We start from the raw sequence: 26,845 nt of genomic DNA, 5'->3' as shown, positions 1-26,845 counted from the left end.
TAGAATAATCTTTTAAAAAATCGTGATTCCAACGTAATTGAAACTAGCCTTCATACAGGGGGAAGACCAAAGCAGAGACAGCGTGCGATCAGATCGCTAAGCCATCAAAACAATGGGAAAACCATTCTACTTTTCATTTAACATTAGGAAATGACCTTTTAAACTTAATTAATTACCATAAATTAAAAACTTATTAGTACGCAAAACCAAATCTCGTGCGCCCGGTATCAGAAAGTAATGGGCGATTTCGGGTCATGTTTTTACCGCGATCTCGGCCGATACCGATAACCCTAATATAAATGGACTTATAAATGGACATATTTGCTACCAATTATAATGTTTCTGTATAAAATATTCAAATAACAGTGCAATTAGTATTCAAAGTGAGAGTTACGGAGTTGTTCGTTTCGAGGCACATAGTCGGGCCAGGCAGAGTTACTCATAGATCTAACTAGATTTAGAATTTAGATCTAGATCTAGATCTGTAATGATTGTATGCCTGGAGTTTCCGCAAAAAAGCGAGGACAGTGTGTGTATGTCTATACTACTAGAATCTATACTGTTAGTAAATTCAAACTGTTACATGTACTCTAGAATCTAGTCTAGATTCTAGAAGATCTATTCAATTCACATTGTGATTGTGCTTGAATGTTGATTTTAGAATAGATCAAGATCTAACTAATCTATCTAAAATCTAGATTCTAGATCTAGATTAGATCTAAGAATCTAAGATCTAGACTAGATCTAGTGACTAGCTAGATCCTAGGTCACTTTCTAGATTTACACTTTACACACATTAGGAGTCATTAGTCACTCATAGTGTACACTTTTAAAAAAAAAGCTTTTAAACAATCTAGAATCAAGGAATTGTGCGTTTATCTTACCTGATTCTTAATAACGCTTAGGCCTAGCCTATTTCATCCCTAATCAGTTTTCATATTCATTCATCTACGGTTTGAATGAGTCACACAGATGCAATCCCCCATGTCGCTGCAGGTAAAAATTAAAACACTCTTTCGTTTCCGCGAGAGGGCGCTGCTAGATCTAAGAATAGGCCAAGTATAAATGTTTACGTTTTTTATGCCTAAGTGTTTTATTTCCTTTACGCTCAGAAATCTAGATTCCAGATCTAGATATCTTGACTAGATTAGATTTGTATTTAAGATATAGATCTAGATCTAGATCTACTTTAAATAATATTTAAAATCTGTTCCAATTTTAACCATCTTGTAGGCCTATGCTAGAATCTAGATTTAATAGATCTACTAAATATACTTATACTTATTTATTTATACTGTACTAGATCTAAACTTTATTTTAAAACCCTGGAGAATTCTACTCGCCCCTGCAAAAACTTCTAGTGCCCCTACCCCCACCCCCGGAAAAAAAGTCTGAAAGAAACACTGTCTGCGTGATTGAGGCTTAGCGGCTAAAATTAGTAAACGGGTCTAGATTATAGAAGTAGGATATACCTTTAATCTTAATGGTTTACAAATACACTTGTGTTTCTTTCAGACTTTTACACAACGAAAGGGGGGGGGGGGGGCATTTTAAAGGATTGTAGGAAAAAAAGTCACAGGAAAAAAAAACACAGGAAAAAAAAAACACAGAAAAAAAGTCACAGGAAAAAAAGTCACAGGAAAAAAAGTCACAGGAAAAAAGTCACAAATTGATATTTGTTAATACTTTTATTTATTAAATATTTAGAGAGTGCAAATTAACTTAGGATTAATTAAATGCAATGTAATGTGTGTAGGCTGTATACGCATAGGAATTTTTATAATTCATCTAAAAATATTTATTATGAAGTATGTAGATTGTAATTATGTTAAACTTAAGATTAGTAGCATTTAATAGAATGCTCCAAAGTCCACGGTTTTCATCGTGTTTTTTTTTTTAATTACCAATATTAAATTACTGTGAAATGGTAAGTTCATCTGACTTGCTGCCCTCAACTCATGTCAACAATAGTTATGTTTAGTTCAACCACCTTTACTGCCCACATTTATCACGCTCATTACATAACAAAACTTAGGATCACAACAGAAAGCCGACAAGGTTCAAAGGCTGTCATTGACGCGTAACGTCAACAACACAAAATATGTTCGGACAATGCCTACTGAGGAGAGGCCGACCAGAGAATAGCCTACGGCAAAATTTGCCTAAATTTCTTTTATAATTAACTTTTCTACCGCGTATTTAACTAAATACGTAACAAGTTGAGATTGTTGTGTAAATTATCTTAGAGTATTTTTACTTACAATTGTTATAAATCATAATGCTTTTAACGTCTATAAATAATTTATGCTATAAAAAATTACAACCCACAACAATAAACATACACAATTTTACAATTCTTAACAAATTAATAAAAATATTTCTAAAAAGATTTTTGTGACTTTTTTTCTGTGACTTTATTTCTGTGACTTTTTTTCCGATAAAATTTTTCCACTGTGAATTTTTTTCTGTGACTTTTTTTCCTAGCAAAAACTGTGACTTTTTTTCTGTGTTTTTTTTTTTCCTGTGACTTTTTTTCCGTTTACCTTTTAAAGTTGCGGGGGGAGAGGGACTAAATTTTTCTAAGATGAACTCTCCCAAAATAATAAATGGGTTTCTGATTGATCTTGCTTAGCCTATAAAATACGACCAGTAATTTATATTACATAAGGATAGCTTCTTTGTCAGCTCTGCAAATTATAGTGGACTGACCATAAACGTTCTCGATTAAAACACTACGGGGGATGGCTACTCGGGATATAGTCATGATTTTTACAAGCTTTTATTTAACTCACTTCCTCTGTCGTCAGTCTGTCGACAGTCTGTCTAGATAGAAACGCAGGAGTGAAAATTCGGACAGTTCTACTTGACCGACACGATTCACAGTTGGCACGTGGGTCAAGACATGAAGACAATGCAATCTGAAACTAAATTTGACTTAATTGGATGCCCAGGGGCGTAGCGAGGGGGGGGGGGCGGGGGGTGCGGACCGCACCGGGTGACACCATTTAGGGGGGTGACACCAAGGCAAAAAATAGCAAAATATATAGAGAAAAACTCGAGGGGGGGGTGCAAATCGAAAGTTTGAGGGGGGGGGGGTGCAAATCGAAAATTTGAAAGTTTGTCCCTGGGAAGGGTCTCTATGCCTCTGGGGGGGTGACACCATTAAGTGCCGCACCGGGTGACACCCGACCTCGCTACGCCACTGTGGATGCCTAATTGATTTTTTATGAATTAATTAAAATTTGGACCGAATTAGTAGGCATGTCTAGCCAACCACACCACACGCGTCATCAATAGCTGCGCCATCACGACCACGTAATGGCTGCGTTCAAAAACCATTGCGCGCCTACTGAACGTGATGTTCAGTAGGCGAGCAATGGTTTTTAGTCATGTAACTCTATTGTAAATAAAACATGTAAAGTACTGAAAAAAAATTCATAAAAAACGTTTTAATAACAAGCTTTTATGTAATGATGCACTAAAAAGTAGAAAATAAATTATAGACTACTATTTAAATAACTATAAAGAAAAGCGTGGGTGTCTTCCTTAACATTAGTAAAGGTATCCAATATATACTAAAGTGACCCACGCTTTTCTTTATAGTTATTTAAATAGTAGTCTATAATTTATTTTCTACTTTTTAGTGCATCATTACATAAAAGCTTGTTATTAAAACGTTTTTTATGAATTTTTTTTTCAGTACTTTACATGTTTTATTTACAATAGAGTTACATGACTAAAAACCATTGCGCGCCTACTGAACATCACGTTCAGTAGGCGCGCAATGGTTTTTGAACGCAGCCATTACGTGATGGCGCAGCTATTGAAGGTGATGACGCGTGTGGTGCGGTTGGCTAGACATGCCTACTAATTCGGTCCAAATTTTTATTAATTCATAAAAAATTAATTAGGCATCCAATTAAGTCAAATTTAGTTTCAGATTGCATTGTCTTCATGTCTTGACCCACGTGCCAACTGTGAATCGTATCGGTCAAGTAGAACTGTCCGAATTTTCACTCCTGCGTTTCCGTCTAGACAGACAGACAGACTGTCGAGGAAGTGAGTTAAATAAAAGCTTGTAAAAAAAAAATTCATAAAAAACGTTTTAATAACAAGCTTTTATGTAATGATGCACTAAAAAGTAGAAAATAAATTATAGACTACTATTTAAATAACTATAAAGAAAAGCGTGGGTGTCTTCCTTAACATTAGTAAAGGTATCCAATAGATACTAAAGTGACCCACGCTTTTCTTTATAGTTATTTAAATAGTAGTCTATAATTTATTTTCTACTTTTTAGTGCATCATTACATAAAAGCTTGTTATTAAAACGTTTTTTATGAATTTTTTACAAGCTTTTATTTAACTCACTTCCTCGTCAGTCTGTCTAGACGGAAACGCAGGAGTGAAAATTCGGAAACTTCTACTTGACCGACACGATTCACAGTTGGCACGTGGGTCAAGACATGAAGACAATGCAATCTGAAACTAAATTTGACTTAATTGGATGCCTAATTAATTTTTTATTAATTAATTAAAATTTGGACCGAATTAGTAGGCATGTCTAGCCAACCACACCACACGCGTCATCACCTTCAATAGCTGCGCCATCACGTAATGGCTGCGTTCAAAAACCATTGTGCGCCTACTGAACGTGATGTTCAGAAGGCGCGCAATGGTTTTTAGTCATGTAACTCTATTGTAAATAAAACATGTAAAGTACTGAAAAAAAAATTCATAAAAAACATTTTAATAACAAGCTTTTATGTAATGATGCACTAAAAAGTAGAAAATAAATTATAGACTACTATTTAAATAACTATAAAGAAAAGCGTGGGTCACTTTAGTATCTATTGGATACCTTTACTAATGTTAAGGAAGACACCCACGCTTTTCTTTATAGTTATTTAAATAGTAGTCTATAATTTATTTTCTACTTTTTAGTGCATCATTACATAAAAGCTTGTTATTAAAACGTTTTTTATGAATTTTTTTTATTACAAGCTTTTATTTAACTCACTTCCTCGACAGTCTGTCTGTCTGTCTAGACGGAAACGCAGGAGTGAAAATTCGGACAGTTCTACTTGACCGATACGATTCACAGTTGGCACGTGGGTCAAGACATGAAGACAATGCAATCTGAAACTAAATTTGACTTAATTGGATGCCTAATTAATTTTTTATGAATTAATAAAAATTTGGACCGAATTAGTAGGCATGTCTAGCCAACCGCACCACACGCGTCATCACCTTCAATAGCTGCGCCATCACGTAATGGCTGCGTTCAAAAACCATTGCGCGCCTACTGAACGTGATGTTCAGTAGGCGCGCAATGGTTTTTAGTCATGTAACTCTATTGTAAATAAAACATGTAAAGTACTGAAAAAAAAATTCATAAAAAACGTTTTAATAACAAGCTTTTATGTAATGATGCACTAAAAAGTAGAAAATAAATTATAGACTACTATTTAAATAACTATAAAGAAATTTATTTTCTACTTTTTAGTGCATCATTACATAAAAGCTTGTTATTAAAACGTTTTTTATGAATTTTTTTTAAATACTTAAACTTTTTAAAATATGATAGAATCTCGTAGAAAAATAATTGCGCACCAAGTAAATGCTTAATAATCTGTGTATAATAGTGCGAAATATTATTAGTACTTTAGAAATTTACATGCGGTTTTTTTTTTTTTAGAAATTTCTGTGTGCGCTTTTTTCTGTTTGTGCTTTTATCCATTGGCAATTTTTTTGCGCTTTTTTCGTTGTGCATCTTTCTGGTCACCGTTTTTCAGACTCATGGAAGTATAAAACGTCGAGCTTTGCAAAATTCTCGATTTTTTTTTTTTGCACGATTACAATACTTTCTCTATAGACTGATCTAGATCTAGATCTACTTCGTATACGAGAAAGTAAAAAGGTATGGAGAAATTTTTTCAAAATTTTGTTAACTGAATCAAATTTTCGTATATTTACGATTTTTCAAAGATAAGTTATAATCAAGCATGATTAAAATTAAAAGGACTGTAATTTGTAATATCAGGATAAAAAAGTAATAGAAGTTGTAATTGAATTTTCTTCTTATTCGCAATCTTTAAAAAGCCTAATAATACTAATATTTTTATTTCCATTAAAAATAATTTAAACATACTCATACCTTAACATGTTTGTTAGACAAAAGCGTCGCTAATTGAGCTTTGTTAGTTGATGCGATATGGCGCTCGTATTTATACATCATATAAATATTCATGATTGTTCCACTTCGGGTGGTTTGAGATATTCTTTGTTTTCTTTCATATTCCGTAGAAGAGGTTTTCTAAAAGATATATCGTCTCTTTTAATTGCATCTGCCAAATAGATGCAGTCCTTTCTCTGTTTCCTGATGCATTTAGACTAGTTTATATTTCACATGTTTATGCGGATATCCAAGCTTCAGTCGCTTTGCTAATACTTAGAGAGTGCACCTAATACAAACGCTAAGCGTGTATAAATTATTTTGCTAAATCCCCATCAGTTGACCATTTGTTTCCTATCTTGGAATACTTGCATATTTTCACTAGCCTTTGTTTACTTTTTGATTTCCAGCTAACACACATATGGTCCCCGAAAAATGCGCAGCGAAAAAATGGGCAAACATGAAAAAGCACAAACAGAAATTTGCGCACACAGAAAACATCCACATAAAAATTTGCGCACACAGAAAACTTCACACAGATCGCTCACCAATGAGGATTAAGGCAATGTACGTGTGTTGTGTGCGTGCATGTTAGAGTTTGCACGTGCCTATGTACAGACATATTTCATTTCAACGTCTGTATATTTTTATTTAATAATAAATGCGACATCATTTTCTAAAATAAATAGAATAACAAATTCCTCAGATTTTCCAATTATAGATGTTTTTGAACAAAGGTGCTAAGCCCACATGTTGTTTGACCACAGCCAAGGGTTGTCCACAGGCAGTTTGTTCACAGCGGGTGTTGATCACAGGTTATTTGACCAGTGGTGATTTGCATAACGAACTAAGCCTACATTTATAGCTACATCAACACACATTGGCTATCTGTTTGTCCATACATGTACTAACTACTGCAAATTCTATTGTAATAACCAACAGAGATGTACAAATTGCACGCACAAATATCAGTACCTCCATTTGAACATAAGAAAAAATAAGCAGGATGGACGGATGGTTAGCTCATGTAATAACTTGCAGGGAACGCCACTAATGCGTGACTTCAGTGTACTAGTACTACTAGAGACAGCAGTCTATGATGCAATTCTTGGTGGAAAAAATGTAGTTCATTCTGCTACACACCTTCAAGACTTTCGCCTAGGTACAGTGCCTGATTGACGCATAAAGTTACCAAACTCTTCCTTGGTACTCCTACTTTCTTAGCCCTCAGCCCCCCCCCCCCCCACCGTTTTTTTTATAACTGTAGCTTATATATATATATATATACACACAGAGAGAGAAAGATGAAGGACTGACGGACGCACGGAAAAACAGACAGGTCGGCTTAGGACGTCGAGTAGTCGCACAAACCACGTTTGGTCGACAGTCGGTGTAGGTGTAGTCGCACAAACCACATTTGGTCCTATCATCTGTGATTACACAGCCCTGGTTTACAAATTGCCAGTGGACAACTCTTCGCTGTTGTCAAACAACGTGTGGGCCAATCATCTATGTATGAATGATCGGAAAATATTAGCAATTTATGTTTCTATGCATTTTACTAATTTTAGAAAGAACGGTGGCATTTTAAAATTAAATATAGAGAAATGAGAATGAAATATATGTCTATGTATACACACATTGTCACACTCATAAATGATGAAAAATCTGTGTCATTTTTTCTGTGTACGTAATTTTCTGTTTGCGCAACTTTTATGCGTGCGCATTTTTCTCTGTTCGCAATTTTGTTTGCGCATTTCACCATTGCGAATCTTTCTGATCACCAGTTTGCATGTTTACGCTTTTTTCATGTATGTTGTTACAATACATACTATAACTGCTTCCAGAAGCTCAATCGGAAGATGACTATCAAGTCATAAGACTTAAATGTGTTCTCAATACTGATATTTTCCATTTCTAATGCATCAGAGCAACCATTATAATTAACGCTTATCACTTTTAAAATGTACACGCAAGAAATACCACCAGCTGAAAGTAATCTTCCTATATTGTAACCCACCTTGAAAAGAAGAGATACATAAATCTATAAAGCAGCTGAAAAATCGGAAGACTCGAGGAATAGATGGTATACCGGCAGACAGTTTCTTCCAGGCATCTCTTCGGGGGGGGGGGGGGGGGGGGGGGGCAACCCCCCCCCCGAAAGAAATTTACATAATTTATATAGAAAATATATACTTCTAACAGTGTCCGCCCCCCCCCCCCCCCCGGAGAAAAAAAAGTCTGGAAGAAACTGCCGGCAGAAGCACTGACAGCAGATATAGAAACTAGCACCACACTACTAAATACCAGAGGAGTTGAAGGAGGGACTACTCATAAAACTTCCAAAGAAAGGCAATCTTAGTGCATGCTCTAACTATAGAGGGATAACACTTTTGTCCATCCCAGGCAAAGTCTTCAACAGAATATTATTAAACAGGATGAAGGAAGCGATAGATCCGAAATCAACAGGCGAGCTTTAGAAAGGAAAGGTCATGCGCATCATCATTGAACAGACCCAAGAGTGGAACATCTCTCTATATTAATTTCGTAGATTACGAGAAGGCCTTTGATAGCATGGTTAGACATAATTGTCTTCATATGAAGGTCTGAAATGTAGAGTAGTGCTTGGCCAACAGACTTCGGAGGCCTTCTAAGTACTGACCGGAGTCAATGCATCGCACCCTTATAACATTGGCAGAAGAAGCCATAGAAGAAGTGGATTGATTCACCTACCTTGGAAGTATTGACAGTATTGTTGATAAGCAGGGTGGGACAGAAGCAGACATAAAAATAAGGACAAGGCAAGAGCAGTCTTGAACCAACTAAAAAATGTTTGGGGTTCTGGGGATTTAACACTTGGAATAAAAATTCAGATCTTCAACACGCTAGTAAAACCTGTTTTACTCTATGGAGCTGAGACATGGAGAATAACTGCTATAACTAAGAAGAAAATACAATCATTTATGACTTATAAACGCATGGCATGCCTCAGAAAGATCCTGCAAATTCGCTGACCAAAAATCCATCAGAAATGATGTTCTATGGCAACGGACAAATCAACTGCCAGTTGAAGTAGAGATCCTCCAGAGAAAATGGAAATGGATTGGCCACACACTCAGGAAGCCTGTATCCAGCATAACAAGACAGGCCCTCACCTGGAATCCACAGGGTAGGAGAGGCCGACCAAAAAAGACCTGACCTGGAAGAAAACACCAAGAAGATTGGATACACCTGGGGACAGTAGGTGAGACTAGCCCAGGACAGGATACACCTGGGGACAGTAGGTGAGACTAGCCCAGGAGGGGTGACAGGCAAACCTAACTTAATTTTAAAATAAAAATATCGATATAATTCAAACCCCAACACATTATCGACCATATTTCCCATGATTATCTCAAAAACTATTTAAGATATCGGCAAAATTGAATTTTACTACTACTGTGTGCTGAGGTGTTAAAATTATGAACGCAATCTTTATGGCCCTGAGGGGGTAAGAACCACAGCATTAGCTTTAAACCATATAATATAGATTTACACAGAAGCTTTAAAAATATGTGATGCATGCCCAACATATAAGTAAATCAAATGTGCATTTCAATTATTTGCTATATCATTATAAAATATTGATATTTTGTTTTAAATGTAGGCCTACCAATTTCGTTTATTGAAATGTTTGTAATTGTAGTACTACAATTTTGTTTGGACTGCCTTATTGAAATATTTATAAATGTAGGCCTACACATGTTAGAATGGTCAGACTGTAAACTATTGTGTCCAGGGTTTGTATCTCAGACTTGTCTGTAGACTGGGTATCTGTCACTGACCTGTAGACTGGGTATCTGCCACTGACCTGTAGACTGGGTATCTGCCACTGACCTGTAGACTGGGTATCTGTCACTGACCTGTAGACTGGGTATCTGTCACTGACCTGTAGACTGGGTATCTGTCACTGACCTGTAGACTGGGTATCTGCCACTGACCTGTAGACTGGGTATCTGCCACTGACCTGTAGACTGGGTATCTGCCACTGACCTGTAGACTGGGTATCTGTCACTGACCTGTAGACTGGGTATCTGCCACTGACCTGTAGACTGGGTATCTGCCACTGACCTGTAGACTGGGTATCTGTCACTGACCTGTAGACTGGGTATCTGCCACTGACCTGTAGACTGGGTATCTGTCACTGACAATAAAGTTGGCTGGATATAGAACTTACCTTACTATCCCTTTATGCATTGGCCACTGTAGTATGTGGTAAATTAACAAATAAAATGTGCCTCCCATTGATTCAATTGTTCAAATACTTCATTCAAGATTTATTTCATAAACAAGTTGAATAGCCAAATTTTGGGCTTTAGCTGAAACAATTTACTACAGACTCATTCAATGTTAGGTCACCCAACTGTCTAACAGTTTTATCAGACTCATTCAATGTTAGGTCACCCAACTGTCTAACAGTTTTATCAGACTCATTCAATGTTAGGTCACCCAACTGTCTAACAGTTTTATCAGACTCATTCAATGTTAGGTCACCCAACTGTCTAACAGTTTTATCAGACTCATTCAATGTTAGGTCACCCAACTGTCTAACAGTTTTATCAGACTCATTCAATGTTAGGTCACCCAACTGTCTAACAGTTTTATCAGACTCATTCAATGTTAGGTCACCCAACTGTCTAACAGTTTTATCAGACTCATTCAATGTTAGGTCACCCAACTGTCTAACAGTTTTATCAGACTCATTCAATGTTAGGTCACCCAACTGTCTAACAGTTTTATCAGACTCATTTAATGTTAGGTCAGCTATCTGACAACTGATAACTTAAATTCAATGTTTAGCTTCCATGAACATTGTTAACATAAAAGCTGGATGTGTGTAAGGCCAAAACAAACCTGTACACAGAAATCTGATGCCAGATTTAACATCAATCATACCAGATTCTACATACAGCCATTGAAATCTGATGCCAGATTTAACATCAATCATACCAGATTCTACATACAGCCATTAAAAGCAAGCTAGAATGCTAGATTGTATTATCAACAATTTAAATGCAGTTAGACAGCCGACAGGCAGTCTTTTGTGAAGTGTCCATTGTAATTTATATTGATGGTGTATTGGTCAGTTATATTTTGGTCTGTATTTGGGTGTGATGGTCTGTATTTGGGTGTGATGGTCAGTTATATTTTGGTCTGTATTTGGGTGTGATGGTCAGTTATATTTTGGTCTGTATTTGTGTGTGATGGTCAGTTACATTTTGGTCTGTATTTGTGTGTGATGGTCAGTTATATTTTGGTCTGTATTTGGGTGTGATGGTCTGTATTTGGGTGTGATGGTCAGTTATATTTTGGTCTGTATTTGGGTGTGATGGTCAGTTATATTTTGGTCTGTATGTGGGTGTGATGGTCAGTTATATTTTGGTCTGTATTTGGGTGTGATGGTCTGTATTTGGGTGTGATGGTCAGTTATATTTTGGTCTGTATTTGGGTGTGATGGTCTGTATTTGGGTGTGATGGTCAGTTATATTTTAGTCTGTATTTGGGTGTGATGGTCAGTTATATTTTGGTCTGTATTTGGGTGTGATGGTCAGTTATATTTTGGTCTGTATTTGTGTGTGATGGTCAGTTATATTTTAGTCTGTATTTGGGTGTGATGCAGTTATATTTTGGTCTGTATTTGTGTGTGATGGTCAGTTACATTTTGGTCTGTATTTGTGTGTGATGGTCAGTTATATTTTGGTCTGTATTTGTGTGTGATGGTCAGTTATATTTTAGTCTGTATTTGGGTGTGATGGTCAGTTATATTTTAGTCTGTATTTGGGTGTGATGGTCAGTTATATTTTAGTCTGTATTTGGGTGTGATGGTCAGTTATATTTTGGTCTGTATTTGGGTGTGATGGTCAGTTATATTTTGGTCTGTATTTGTGTGTGATGGTCAGTTATATTTTGGTCTGTATTTGTGTGTGATGGTCAGTTATATTTTAGTCTGTATTTGTGTGTGATGGTCAGTTATATTTTGGTCTGTATGTGGGTGTGATGGTCAGTTATATTTTAGTCTGTATTTGTGTGTGATGGTCAGTTATATTTTGGTATGTTGGTCATTAAGGTTAGTTACTAGCTGGTCTTATGTGTTGGTTAGGGTTAGTGATTTTCAAGTCTGTATAAAAAGGATTACTCAAACAAATATGGCAAGCAAGCAGAATAAATATCATTACTCAATGGGGTCAGGTTAATGCATGTCAACTCAATTGTCAACAAATCTTAGCTGTATGCTTTAGTACATACAAATTAAGCCAGAAACTATTACAAAAAAATCTTAAACAAGATATATAAATAAAAAAATCCAGCAACTCATGTTGGATAACAGTATCCAGCAAATCGTATTAGATGATAGTGTCCAGGAAATATGTTAAATGATAATATCTCATGACGGATGATAATATCCAGCAACCCATCTTTTACAAATCTGGATATTGCTTGTGACTGGACTGGTGGATTTCCACATGTCAAATGTTTAGCAGAACAATCAATAAAACTTGAGAGAAAAAATTAAAATACTGTATCAGATGGGAGACACAACACATGTCACTCAACATAATACTCATCAACATTTTCAAATATTCATGAATACACAAACAAAATTTCATCCATCCACTCCCAGTAACAGAGTGCTCTCAGTCAACCATTTGATCAGGACTTGTTCTATGCTCAACTGTCCAGGTTATGTTGGATCATCATTAGGTTGCCTACAAGAAAACAACATGAATGAATCATTACAAGATTACATTTAAAACTGATCCTAACCTCATCATGAATGAATACAAGATTATATTTAAAACTAATCCTAATCTCTTCATTAATAAATAAAAGATTATATTTAAAACTAATCCTAACCTCATCATGCATGAATGAATACAAGATTATATTTAAAACTAATCCTAATCTCATCATGAATGATTACATTAATTACAAGATTATATTTAAAACTAATCCTAATCTCATCATGAATAAATACATGATTATATTTAAAACTAATCCTAACCTCATCATGAATAAATACAAGATTATATTTAAAACTAATCATAATCTCATCATGAATGATTACAAGGAAACACTTCAAACTAATCCTTACCAAACTGGTGTAGGTTGCAATAACTAACCTGGCTTCTCTTTTCCTAATTCCAGGGTGGGGGAGGGGAGGTACAGGTGGTGGGCGTGCCAAGCCTCTGTTAGCCTCAAGTGCACCCGTAGCATACTTGATGTTTGTGTACTCTCTGCCGGCATTAGTCTGCTCAAAAGCAAAGTTTTAAAATTTCAACTTTATTTTCTTATTTCTTTGATTGTATATTTCATTCTTTCTTCTTGCACTTCAAGTAAACTTCAAATGTCTATATTTATTTGGCCTACACATTTTCTCTCTATTTACCTGGGCTAAAAGTTTTTCTATTTACATGGGCTAAAGTTTTTCTATTTACCTAGGCTAAAAGTTTTTCTATTTACCTGGGCTAAAAGTTTTTCTATTTACATGGGCTAAATTTTTTCTATTTACCTGGGCTAAAAGTTTTTCTTTCTACATGGGCTAAAAGTTTTTCTATTTACATGGGCTAAAGTTTTTCTATTTACCTGGGCTAAAAGTTTTTCTTTCTATATGGGCTAAAAGTTTCTCTATTTACATGGGCTAAAGTTTTTCTATTTACCTTAGCTAAAAGTTTTTCTTTCTACATGGGCTAAAAGTTTTTCTTTCTACATGGGCTAAAAGTTTCTCTATTTACATGGGCTAAATTTTTTCTATTTACATGGGCTAAATTTTTTCTATTTACCTGGGCTAAAAGTTTTTCTATTTATCTGGGCAAAAAGTTTTTTCTATTTACCTGTACTAAAAGTTTTTTTCTATTTACCTGTACTAAAAGTTTTTTTCTATTTACCTGTACTAAAAGATTTTTCTATTTACCTGTACAAAAAGTTTTTTTCTATTTACCTGGGCTAAAAGTTTTTTCTATTTACCTGTACTAAAAGTTTTTTTCTATTAACCTGTACTAAAAGTTTTTTTCTATTTACCTGTACTAAAAGATTTTTCTATTTACCTGTACTAAAAGTTTTTTTCTATTTACCTGTACTAAAAGTTTTTTCTATTTACCTGTACTAAAAGATTTTTCTATTTACCTGTACAAAAAGTTTTTTTCTATTTACCTGTACTAAAAGTTTTTTTCTATTTACCTGGGCTAAAAGTTTTTTCTATTTACCTGTACTAAAAGTTTTTTTCTATTTACCTGTACTAAAAGATTTTTCTATTTACCTGGGCTAAAAGTTTTTTCTATTTACCTGTACTAAAAGATTTTTCTATTTACCTGTGCTAAAAGTTTTTTCTATTTACCTGGGCTAAAAGTTTTTTCTATTTACCTGTACTAAAAGTTTTTTTCTATTTACCTGTACTAAAAGTTTTTTCTATTTACCTGTCCTGCAAGCTGGCGTTGTCTCTCTATCTCCATATATCTCTGTACTGCCAGATAAACAAACTGGTACTGACTTTGTGTTTGAACTAGCCCTGACCTTTGACCCCTGACCATTAGAATGGTTTTGAAGATATCAATATCACAATCGAAGCCTAGATGGAAAATTGACATGGCAATATCAAGGTTAAATAGGATAGTGACAAACCATGAACATGTGATTTAAACTTTTTCTTCTTCTTCTTTCTTAATTATTAGTGTTGAAGGGGATCGAGATTTCGACTCGACCACGCCTCCAACACAATTAAGCGGTACGTGTCAACTGGTTATGCGCCATTGAGGCCATTGACTTTGCTTCCATAGCCTTTGTCCAACCAAGAACAAACTACAAGGCAGCAGTTGTTTAATTTTGGAGTTGTCTCTCCTAGAAGAGTGGCTGTCCCCAGCTAACGAGCCTCATCTGCCCGAGGGTTCGAACTCGAGACTTTTCGGCTTAGCAACCATGAGCTTTACCGACTCGACCACGCCGACCCCAAACTTTTTCAATATCAAGGTTAAATAGGAGAGTGACAAACCATGAACATGTGATTTAAACTTTTTCAATATCCATGGATAAACAAATCTGGATATTATTCCACCCTGACCCAGATAGAAAATACAAATACATAGCCCCCCCCCTGATTTTGGAAGTGAATGTAGAGATACTTAAACATATACCTGAAAAGTAAAAAAATATAGTAGGCGTAAGTATCAGGATCAAGGTTGGGGTTATTAGGTGTTTTATTTCAAGATAAAATTCCTGATCCAGTTAAAATGCTGATTCTGGATAAAAATTCAATTACATTTTTCACATTCCGGTTAAATTTGTGGTTGAGGTGGTGATTGTGTTTTTGGTTTATAGAAAAAGACAACACTATCAACCTAGTGCCCTCAATGGACAATTTATCTAGTATATAGAGATGTCTTGTGTGAGAACAAGCAGACAGTCCTTTGGCAACGAAAGGTAGGAGGCATAAGGTTAAGTTTAATGGGTTGGCAAGGATAAACTAGGAGGCATTCGGTTAAGTTTAATGGGTTGGCAAGGATAAACTAGGAGGCATTCGGTTAAGTTTAATGGGTTGGCAAGGATAAACTAGGAGGCATTCGGTTAAGTTTAATGGGTTGGCAAGGATAAACTAGGAGGCATAAGGTTAAGTTTAATGGGTTGGCAAGGATAAACTAGGAGGCATTCGGTTAAGTTTAATGGGTTGGCAAGGATAAACTAGGAGGCATAAGGTTAAGTTTAATGGGTTGGCAAGGATAAACTAGGAGGCATACGGCTAAGTTTAATGGGTTGGCAAAGATAAGATTAGTGATACCTATCATTATGACTTGTAGCATTTTAAGGTGATAGGGATAGAGCAAGTAAAATTTTTTTAATAAAAAAAACAAGAACTGAGAACTTACCATAACTTTTGATTTGAGTGATGATCATATCAGCAACAATCAGGGTTCCAGTCCGTCCAATACCAGCACTGAAATATACAGGTCAAAATTACACCACCGATATATACAGGTCAAAATTACACCACCAAACTATACAGGTCAAAATTACACCACTGAAATATGGGAGCAGGACATTATCCCCCCCTCCACCACCACTGGGTATTCACACCCTCATAAATGTTTTATATACAACAAAATCCTGGCAAACTACTCGTTATTTTTTACAAGCTTTTATTTAACTCACTGTCTGTCTAGATTGAAACGCCCGAGCGAAAATTTGGGCACTTCTAACTGACAGGTTCGGTTCATAGTTGGTACGTGGGTCAAGACATGAAGACAATGCAACATAGCATAAAATTTAACTTAATTGGTTGCCTAATTAATTTTTATGAATTAATTAAAATTTTGACCAAATTAGCAGTCTTACCCAACTATTCCGAACTATTATACATGCTTATACACGTGTCATCATGTTCATTAGGTGCGCGATGGTTTTTAGTCATGCAACTCGAATATTATTATATAACACTAAGGGGGATGACAACTCGAGAAATTGACATGATTTTAATCCATTTTTAATTATATAAGAAAATCCAATACAATCATGTAGAAAAAAAAGAACTGCGCACCAAGTGATCGGCAAACAATGGGTCTGTAATGGTGCGGAATATTAGTACTTTATTAATTCATATGCGTTTTTTGAGACTTCGGAAATAGCGTAAATTACTACTTCCGGTCAACAATAATTACTCAAAATTTAACAGAAGGCAGACAATTAGATAGTTTACTTATATGAGAAATTTCGTTCATCTATCTGAAACAGTACTCAAGCTATAGGCTTTTGAAAAACTAAAAGTAGACTAAGTTCCACTTCCAGTTATCGGAAATCGCTGAAAAGTTGATACAGAACTACAACTTTGATATAATACTTATATATGAAATTCCACATGCACACACTGACAGAATTGCAAAGCCTGGTTTTTCCTACTGGATTATGCGTAAAACGCTGACATTTTGATAAATCTGGATTTAGAATTTTTGCCAGATTTAAATAAGTCCCCTATACTCTGTATACAATGAAGAACTGAGAAGCCAAACGGTGATAACTGTCAAGATTTCATGTTATTTTTGTGCACGGTTACAATACTTCCTCTATACTCTGTATACGAGAAAGTAAAAATTTTAAAGTACTGAAAAAATATTCATAAAAAACATTTTAATAACATGCTTTTATGTAATAATGAACTAAAAAGTAGAAAATAAATTATACACTACTATTTAAATTACTATAAAGAAAAGTGTGGGTCTCTTCCTAAATATTAGTAAGGGTATCCAATAGATAATAAAGTTACCTACGCTATTCTTTATAGTAATTTAAATAGTAGTGTATAATTTATTTTCTACTTTTTAGTTCATTATTACATAAAAGCTTGTTATTAAAATGATTTTTATGAATATTTTTTAATGAGAATATTTGAAACTTGCAAAACTTAAGCCAGATTATAACTGAGCCATTGTGTTGGCCAAGTTGATAGAAAAATATGGCCCTTACCTACAGTGTACAACTACAGGACCAGGACTGGGGAGAGAGTCCAAAAGGTTGTTGATTCTTTCTAGAAAATCAATCATGGAGCCGGGGTCATCAGGTACATTGTAATCAGGCCAAATCATATAATGAAACTGGTAGATTTTGCGTGGTTCCTCAATGGGCTAAAAAAAAATTGTTTCAAAACTAAAAAAAGAATTCTTACATCAACTTAAAAACAATTTGGCAAATTAAAGAACAACCATTTATTTTTTTGTTTTTTTCTGATGTTTCCATGTAAGCTAAAATATCAGGCAACTGACCTTTCCATCTTTATCCTCCTTACTAAGCATCATCTCCCTCCTGATGTAGGTCTGGTCACCTGTTTCATTTAACAGTTTGACCCTGTACTGGCAAATAAATTTTTTACTACTGCTCTCAACAGGATGCTCAAAGACAAAAAGTTTCTCATAGTTTTCTTCCTGGGTTGGCCAGTAGATGTTAATCTGGATCTGTACACAAAGTCATCACACTGCGTTAGGTTTAAAGGCACATCTAATGGTACCAACAACACACATACAAACAACACAAGTACCAACAAACAAGTGCACCAACAACTCACTTACCTACAAACAAGCACACCAACACACACATACCAACAAACAAGCGCACCAACAAACAAGTGCACCAACAACACATGTACCAACAAACAAGCGCACCAACAACACATATTAACAACACACATACCAACAACACACATACCAACAACACACATACCAACAACACACAAATCAACAACACACATACCAACAACACACATACCAACAACACACATACCAACAACACACATACCAACAACACACATACCAACAACACACATACCAACAACACACATACCAACAACACACATACCAACAACACACATACCAACAACACACATACCAACAACACACATACCAACAACACACATACCAACAACCCAAGCACACCAATAATTATGGCATATTTTACAAAATCTAACAGACAATACATACATATATACATATATATACATATATATACATATATATACATATATATACATATATATACATATATATACATATATATACATATATATACATATATATACATACATACATACATACATATATATATATATATATATATATATATATATATATATATATATATATATATATATATATATATATATATATATATTAGCATATATATATATATATATTAGCATATATATATATATATTAGCATATATATATATATATATATATATATATATATATATAGTTGACACAGACACCTAGTGACACAATCAAGTGACACAGACACCAAGTGACACACCACTAGGTGACACAGACACTAACGTCATGTGACACAATCAAGTGACACAGACACCAGGTGACACAGACACCAGGTGACACAATCAAGTGACTAACGTCATGTGACACAAACGTTACCTTTCCTCTTTCCGTGATCCTGGCTAAATTGATTATAACCCTAGATCCTTCCTGCCATATCATTCTGTAAAAGTCTAACATTGTACTTGTTAATGGTCCTTGGGTTGCAATGTATTTTCTTTTTGGCTCAATCAACTGGTCATCATCTGTCTGATAGTGAGAGAACAACATCTTGATCTTAGGATAATAGATAGTGAGATGAGAGAACAACATCTTGATCTTAGGATAATAGATAGTGAGATGAGAGAACAACATCTTGATCTTAGGATAATAGATAGTGAGATGAGAGAACAACATTTTGATCTTAGGATAATAGATAGTGAGATGAGAGAACAACATCTTGATCTTAGGATAATAGATAGTGAGATGAGAGAACAACATCTTGATCTTAGGATAATAAATACTGGCGATCTTAGGATAATAAATAATGGTGATCTTAGGATAATAAATAATGAGAACTTATGACAATAAATGGGGGTCAAACTTTTTTTTCCAGATGTCTTTATTTATTACATCCTACATTCCTTACATCCTACATGTCTTTACAGTGTGTAGGCCTACTTTTGTTGCAGATAAGTTAGTGAAGAGTTGAATGTTTTCTCTCCTCTGGCCCTGCTCTAACCTCTAGCCCTGCTCTAACCTCTAGCCCTGCTCTAACCTCTGGCCCTGCTCTAACCTCTAGCCCTGCTCTAACCTCTGGCCCTGCTCTAACCTCTGGCCCTGCTCTAACTCTAACCTCTAGCCCTGCTCTAACCTCTAGCCCTGCTCTAACCTTTAGCCCTGCTCTAACCTCTGGCCCTGCTCTAACCTCTAGCCCTGCTCTAACCTCTAGCCCTGCTCTAACCTCTAGCCCTGCTCTAACCTCTAGCCCTGCTCTAACTCTAACCTCTGGCCCTGCTCTAACCTCTGCTCTAACCTCTGGCCCTGCTCTAACCTCTGGCCCTGCTCTAACCTCTGGCCCTGCTCTAACCTCTGACCCTGCTCTAACCTCTAGCCCTGCTCTAACCTCTAGCCCTGCTCTAACCTCTGGCCCTGCTCTAACCTCTAGCCCTGCTCTAACCTCTGGCCCTGCTCTAACTCTAACCTCTAGCCCTGCTCTAACCTCTAGCCCTGCTCTAACTCTAACCTCTGGCCCTGCTCTAACCTCTAGCCCTGCTCTAACTCTAACCTCTGGCCCTGCTCTAACCTCTAGCCCTGCTCTAACCTCTGACCCTGCTCTAACCTCCAGCCCTGCTCTAACTCTAACCTCTAGCCCTGCTCTAACCTCTGGCCCTGCTCTAACCCTGCTCTAACCTCTAGCCCTGCTCTAACCTCTAGCCCTGCTCTAACCTCTAGCCCTGCTCTAACCCTGCTCTAACCTCTAGCCCTGCTCTAACCCTGCTCTAACCTCTAGCCCTGCTCTAACCTCTAGCCCTGCTCTAACCTCTGGCCCTGCTCTAACCTCTAGCCCTGCTCTAACCTCTAGCCCTGCTCTAACCTCTAGCCCTGCTCTAACCTCTAGCCCTGCTCTAACCCTGCTCTAACCTCTAGCCCTGCTCTAACCTCTAGCCCTGCTCTAACCCTGCTCTAACCTCTAGCCCTGCTCTAACCTCTAGCCCTGCTCTAACCCTGCTCTAACCTCTAGCCCTGCTCTAACCCTGCTCTAACCCTAACCTCTAGCCCTGCTCTAACCTCTAGCCCTGCTCTAACTCTAACCCTGCTCTAACCTCTAGCCCTGCTCTAACCTCTGGCCCTGCTCTAACCTCTGACCCTGCTCTCACCTCTGACCCTGCTCTCACCTCTGACCCTGCTCTAACCTCTGGCCCTGCTCTAACCTCTGGCCCTGCTCTAACCTCTAGCCCTGCTCTGACCCTGCTCTAACCTCTGACCCTGCTCTAACCTCTAGCCCTGCTCTAACCTCTGGCCCTGCTCTAACCTCTAGCCCTGCTCTAACCTCTGACCCTGCTCTAACCTCTAGCCCTGCTCAACTTAAAGAAACAAGACTTGAAAGGAGATCAGAATGGCTATACATATAAGATTAAGGTACTCACCCAAGTAATATGATTGGCATTGATGTAATCTGTTCCTAATTCTTCATTACCGTCTGCTAAAACCACTCTTGTGTAATCATCTGATAGAAAGAAAAGTTTCAAGCTTATAAAATACATTGCTAAAACCACTTGTGTAATAGTCACATTGAATGAAATTAAAAGTTTCTAAAACACACTATACTAGCTGTGTGTTGAGTGACTAGACTGCACTATACTAGTTGTGTTGAGTGACTAGACTGTACTATACTAGCTGTGTGTTGAGTGACTAGACTGTACTATACTAGCTGTGTGTTGAGTGACTAGACTTCACTATACTAGCTGTGTGTTGAGTGACTAGACTGCACTATACTAGCTGTGTGTTGAGTGACTAGACTGCACTATACTAGCTGTGTGTTGAGTGACTAGACTGTACTATACTAGCTGTGTGTTGAGTGACTAGACTGCACTATACTAGCTGTGTGTTAAGGTACTAGACTGCACTATACTATACTAGCTGTGTGTTGAGTGACTAGACTGCACTATACTAGCTGTGTGTTAAGTGACTAGACTGCACTATACTAGCTGTGTGTTGAGTGACTAGACTGCACTATACTAGCTGTGTGTTGAGTGACTAGACTGCACTATACTAGCTGTGTGTTGAGTGACTAGACTGCACTATACTAGCTGTGTGTTGAGTGACTAGACTGCACTATACTAGCTGTGTGTTGAGTGACTAGACTGCACTATACTAGCTGTGTGTTGAGTGACTAGACTGCACTATACTAGCTGTGTGTTGAGTGACTAGACTGCACTATACTAGCTGTGTGTTGAGTGACTAGACTGCACTATACTAGCTGTGTGTTGAGTGACTAGACTTCTCTATACTAGCTGTGTGTTGAGTGACTAGACTGCACTATACTAGCTGTGTGTTGAGTGACTAGACTGCACTATACTAGCTGTGTGTTGAGTGACTAGACTGCACTATACTAGCTGTGTGTTGAGTGACTAGACTGCACTATACTAGCTGTGTGTTGAGTGACTAGACTGCACTATACTAGCTGTGTGTTAAGTGACTAGACTGCACTATACTAGCTGTGTGTTGAGTGACTAGACTGTACTATACTAGCTGTGTGTTGAGTGACTAGACTGTACTATACTAGCTGTGTGTTGAGTGACTAGACTGCACTATACTAGCTGTGTGTTGAGTGACTAGACTGCACTATACTAGCTGTGTTGAGTGACTAGACTGCACTATACTATACTAGTTGTGTGTTGAGTGACTAGACTGCACTATACTAGCTGTGTGTTGAGTGACTAGACTGCACTATACTAGCTGTGTGTTGAGTGACTAGACTGCACTATACTATACTAGCTGTGTGTTGAGTGACTAGACTGCACTATACTAGCTGTGTGTTGAGTGACTAGACTGTACTATACTAGCTGTGTTGAGTGACTAGACTGTACTATACTAGCTGTGTGTTGAGTGACTAGACTGCACTATACTAGCTGTGTGTTGAGTGACTAGACTGTACTATACTAGCTGTGTTGAGTGACTAGACTGTACTATACTAGCTGTGTGTTGAGTGACTAGACTGTACTATACTAGCTGTGTGTTGAGTGACTAGACTGCACTATACTAGCTGTGTGTTGAGTGACTAGACTGCACTATACTAGCTGTGTGTTGAGTGACTAGACTGTACTATACTAGCTGTGTGTTGAGTGACTAGACTGCACTATACTAGCTGTGTGTTAAGTGACTAGACTGCACTATACTAGCTGTGTGTTGAGTGACTAGACTGTACTATACTAGCTGTGTGTTGAGTGACTAGACTGTACTATACTAGCTGTGTGTTGAGTGACTAGACTGCACTATACTAGCTGTGTGTTGAGTGACTAGACTGCACTATACTAGCTGTGTTGAGTGACTAGACTGCACTATACTATACTAGTTGTGTGTTGAGTGACTAGACTGCACTATACTAGCTGTGTGTTGAGTGACTAGACTGCACTATACTAGCTGTGTGTTGAGTGACTAGACTGCACTATACTATACTAGCTGTGTGTTGAGTGACTAGACTGCACTATACTAGCTGTGTGTTGAGTGACTAGACTGTACTATACTAGCTGTGTTGAGTGACTAGACTGTACTATACTAGCTGTGTGTTGAGTGACTAGACTGCACTATACTAGCTGTGTGTTGAGTGACTAGACTGTACTATACTAGCTGTGTGTTGAGTGACTAGACTGTACTATACTAGCTGTGTGTTGAGTGACTAGACTGTACTATACTAGCTGTGTGTTGAGTGACTAGACTGCACTATACTAGCTGTGTGTTGAGTGACTAGACTGCACTATACTAGCTGTGTGTTGAGTGACTAGACTGTACTATACTAGCTGTGTGTTGAGTGACTAGACTGCACTATACTAGCTGTGTGTTGAGTGACTAGACTGCACTATACTAGCTGTGTGTTGAGTGACTAGACTGCACTATACTAGCTGTGTGTTGAGTGACTAGACTGCACTATACTAGCTGTGTGTTGAGTGACTAGACTGCACTATACTAGCTGTGTGTTGAGTGACTAGACTGCACTATACTATACTAGCTGTGTGTTGAGTGACTAGACTGCACTATACTAGCTGTGTGTTGAGTGACTAGACTGTACTATACTAGCTGTGTTGAGTGACTAGACTGTACTATACTAGCTGTGTGTTGAGTGACTAGACTGCACTATACTAGCTGTGTGTTGAGTGACTAGACTGTACTATACTAGCTGTGTTGAGTGACTAGACTGTACTATACTAGCTGTGTGTTGAGTGACTAGACTGTACTATACTAGCTGTGTGTTGAGTGACTAGACTGCACTATACTAGCTGTGTGTTGAGTGACTAGACTGCACTATACTAGCTGTGTGTTGAGTGACTAGACTGTACTATACTAGCTGTGTGTTGAGTGACTAGACTGCACTATACTAGCTGTGTGTTGAGTGACTAGACTGCACTATACTAGCTGTGTGTTGAGTGACTAGACTGCACTATACTAGCTGTGTGTTGAGTGACTAGACTGCACTATACTAGCTGTGTGTTGAGTGACTAGACTGCACTATACTAGCTGTGTGTTGAGTGACTAGACTGCACTATACTAGCTGTGTGTTGAGTGACTAGACTGCACTATACTAGCTGTGTGTTGAGTGACTAGACTTCACTATACTAGCTGTGTGTTGAGTGACTAGACTGCACTATACTAGCTGTGTGTTGAGTGACTAGACTGCACTATACTAGCTGTGTGTTGAGTGACTAGACTGCACTATACTAGCTGTGTGTTGAGTGACTAGACTGCACTATACTAGCTGTGTGTTGAGTGACTAGACTGCACTATACTAGCTGTGTGTTAAGTGACTAGACTGCACTATACTAGCTGTGTGTTGAGTGACTAGACTGTACTATACTAGCTGTGTGTTGAGTGACTAGACTGTACTATACTAGCTGTGTGTTGAGTGACTAGACTGCACTATACTAGCTGTGTGTTGAGTGACTAGACTGCACTATACTAGCTGTGTTGAGTGACTAGACTGCACTATACTATACTAGTTGTGTGTTGAGTGACTAGACTGCACTATACTAGCTGTGTGTTGAGTGACTAGACTGCACTATACTAGCTGTGTGTTGAGTGACTAGACTGCACTATACTAGCTGTGTGTTGAGTGACTAGACTGCACTATACTAGCTGTGTGTTGAGTGACGAGACTGCACTTACATGGTAAAATATTTTTATATCTATTCTTGGCCTTGTTCTCTGGTTTGCTTCCCTTCTCCCTTGAATAACGAAAACCAGTGAACTCACATTGTTGAAGTTGCTGCAAACAAAACAACCAATGTAACATAAACAAGCAGTGCATCTTACTGGGATCTTGGGCTAGTCAATATTAGCCAATTCCATACCTAAACAAACAAAGATTTCTAAGAAATAATTTAGACCTGTAATAGTTTAGTATAGAAACTCATTATTGGCATAGATTCTAGATCTAGAGAGGCTAGATCTAGATTCTATGGCTGGCTTAAGTCTAGTTTATCCGTAGATCTAAATATTCTAGATCTAGAATTTAGATCTAGATAGATTTTTTACATTCTCAAATTGTAAGTTCTGGGATATTTATGGACTAAATTAGTTTAATAAAGAGTTTCAATTATTGATTGTGTATTACTTATTGTTGCATGTTTTTCTTTTTAACTAATTATTTTCGGTTCAGCCTTAAAGTTTGTTTTATTCCTATACGTTTCAAGGAACGTCACTATATTTTTCTGTAAAACTATTTTTGGTTTGTCCTTAACAGCAAGTGACGTCACTAAGCCGGGGAAAGTTTTTAAGTTTTTGAGAAAACTATGTGTTTGTTCTGAACTTTTATAATTAAAGTGTTATTTTTACCAATGAATATATCAATAAATTAATTAGCGTCTTTAAATGAATTTGTGATTAACAGTTAGAAGAAAGAACATAATTCTCTACCTAAATACATATTTTACAGCTCTACGCTTAGTGCAGATTCTCTCATGTAACCAAACAGACAGACAAACAAAAAAATAAATTTACAAACATGTAAACAAACTTGAGTTTTAGTAGAATATAGATTACTTTCCTTGATAGATCATAAAAAAACACAATTACTTCCCTTTGAAAAAATTACATCAGGTGAAAAAACACTTTTTTTTAGTTTGTTTTGGTGTTGGAAAAAAAAATTTACATAATTAGCATGGATTGATAAAGTGCAATGTGGTAGGTGCAACACAGATATTTTAAATACTGCCTTCAGTACTGTTATACCAATTATTATTTGTAATAATTAACAGTTTAGAAGCCGCTACTAAATGTCCACTATGTTTACTTCTATCTTCCCGTTTGTAGACAAGCTTGGGGTATTTAGTCCTTTACTAAGTTGAATCAGGTGTTGAATCAGGTGTTGAATCAGGTGGTTCTGCCGGCGAAATCAGCAGGATGTGTTTTTTGCGCCCAGGGCTATGCTGTGAGCATTATGTTTATGTTCTGCGTTATTGTTTCCGTTTTTGTTTGCTTTTGTAATTGCGTCAGTGTTTATATTTTTGTTTGCTTTTTTAATTGCGTCAGTGTTTACATTTTTGTTTGCTTTTGTAATTGCGTCAGTGTTTACATTTTTGTTTGCTTTTGTAATTGCGTCAGTGTTTACATTTTTTGTGCTTTTTTAATTGCGTTAGTGCTTGCATTTTTGTTTGTGTTTGTCTTTTGGTTGTGGTTAGGGTTAATTCGAAAGGTAATATATTTCCTAAAGCTGGGCAATGCCGAGTATATGCTGCTTAATAAACACACAAGTGCAGGGCCTGGCCTGGCTGGCTAGCAGAGTAATATAAGAAGTGATACATAATAGCAAAGTATCAGAAACATTTATTGTGCACATTGGAATACGAAATGGGTTGACTTAGATGACTGGTTGATTGTATAATGAAACAAGCTAGAGGAAACATGTCTCCACGTGGATGTCCCCTTATTTTCACTCCTAATGTGACAACCCCCATGTGCTCTAATTTAGCTGACTATCTCCTTATATTAACAACTAATTTAGCTGACTATCTCCTTATATTAACAACTAATTTAGCTGACCATCTCCTTATATTAACAACTAATTTAGCTGACTATCTCCTTATATTAACAACTAATTTAGCTGACTATCTCCTTATATTAACAACTAATTTAG

General features: G+C 36.9%; 3 protein-coding genes across 6 annotated transcripts in view; all 3 read right to left on the bottom strand.

Annotated features, from left to right (window-relative positions):
* The window catches only part of LOC131944009 (serine-rich adhesin for platelets), an 83,969-nt gene extending 82,704 nt beyond the window's left edge, over positions 1–1,265 (bottom strand). For all 4 annotated transcript variants that reach the window (XM_059304448.1, XM_059304447.1, XM_059304450.1 and 1 more), the window contains exon 1: positions 885–1,265. The gene's annotated coding sequence lies outside the window, so the exon portion shown is untranslated. The remainder of the gene's footprint in view (positions 1–884) is intronic.
* Positions 1,266–10,476: 9,211 nt separating this feature from the next.
* Positions 10,477–11,162, bottom strand: LOC131944011 (uncharacterized). The gene is made up of 2 exons (XM_059304453.1): positions 11,069–11,162; positions 10,477–10,996 (listed from the first exon to the last, which is right to left on the bottom strand). Exons 1-2 carry the CDS (start codon positions 11,160–11,162, stop codon positions 10,530–10,532), a joined length of 561 nt encoding a protein of 186 aa, XP_059160436.1. The 3' UTR covers positions 10,477–10,529.
* Positions 11,163–12,363: 1,201 nt separating this feature from the next.
* The window catches only part of LOC131944008 (tyrosine-protein phosphatase non-receptor type 11), a 34,820-nt gene continuing 20,338 nt past the window's right edge, over positions 12,364–26,845 (bottom strand). The window contains exons 7-15 of the mRNA XM_059304446.1: positions 24,877–24,976; positions 21,144–21,223; positions 19,114–19,263; positions 17,959–18,147; positions 17,663–17,820; positions 16,072–16,139; positions 14,629–14,780; positions 13,336–13,463; positions 12,364–12,921 (exon numbers count right to left, since the gene is read on the bottom strand). Of these exons, the coding sequence (XP_059160429.1) occupies positions 12,897–12,921; positions 13,336–13,463; positions 14,629–14,780; positions 16,072–16,139; positions 17,663–17,820; positions 17,959–18,147; positions 19,114–19,263; positions 21,144–21,223; positions 24,877–24,976 (1,050 nt within the window). The 3' untranslated portion in view covers positions 12,364–12,896. The remainder of the gene's footprint in view (positions 12,922–13,335; positions 13,464–14,628; positions 14,781–16,071; positions 16,140–17,662; positions 17,821–17,958; positions 18,148–19,113; positions 19,264–21,143; positions 21,224–24,876; positions 24,977–26,845) is intronic.

This window comes from Physella acuta, unplaced genomic scaffold (assembly GCF_028476545.2).
Source record: "Physella acuta isolate Inbredline_101_S28 unplaced genomic scaffold, ASM2847654v3 ptg000476l, whole genome shotgun sequence".
NCBI lineage: Eukaryota > Metazoa > Mollusca > Gastropoda > Physidae > Physella > Physella acuta.
Note: the sequence above shows the minus strand (reverse complement) of the source record. Positions and strands in the feature narration are given on the sequence as shown.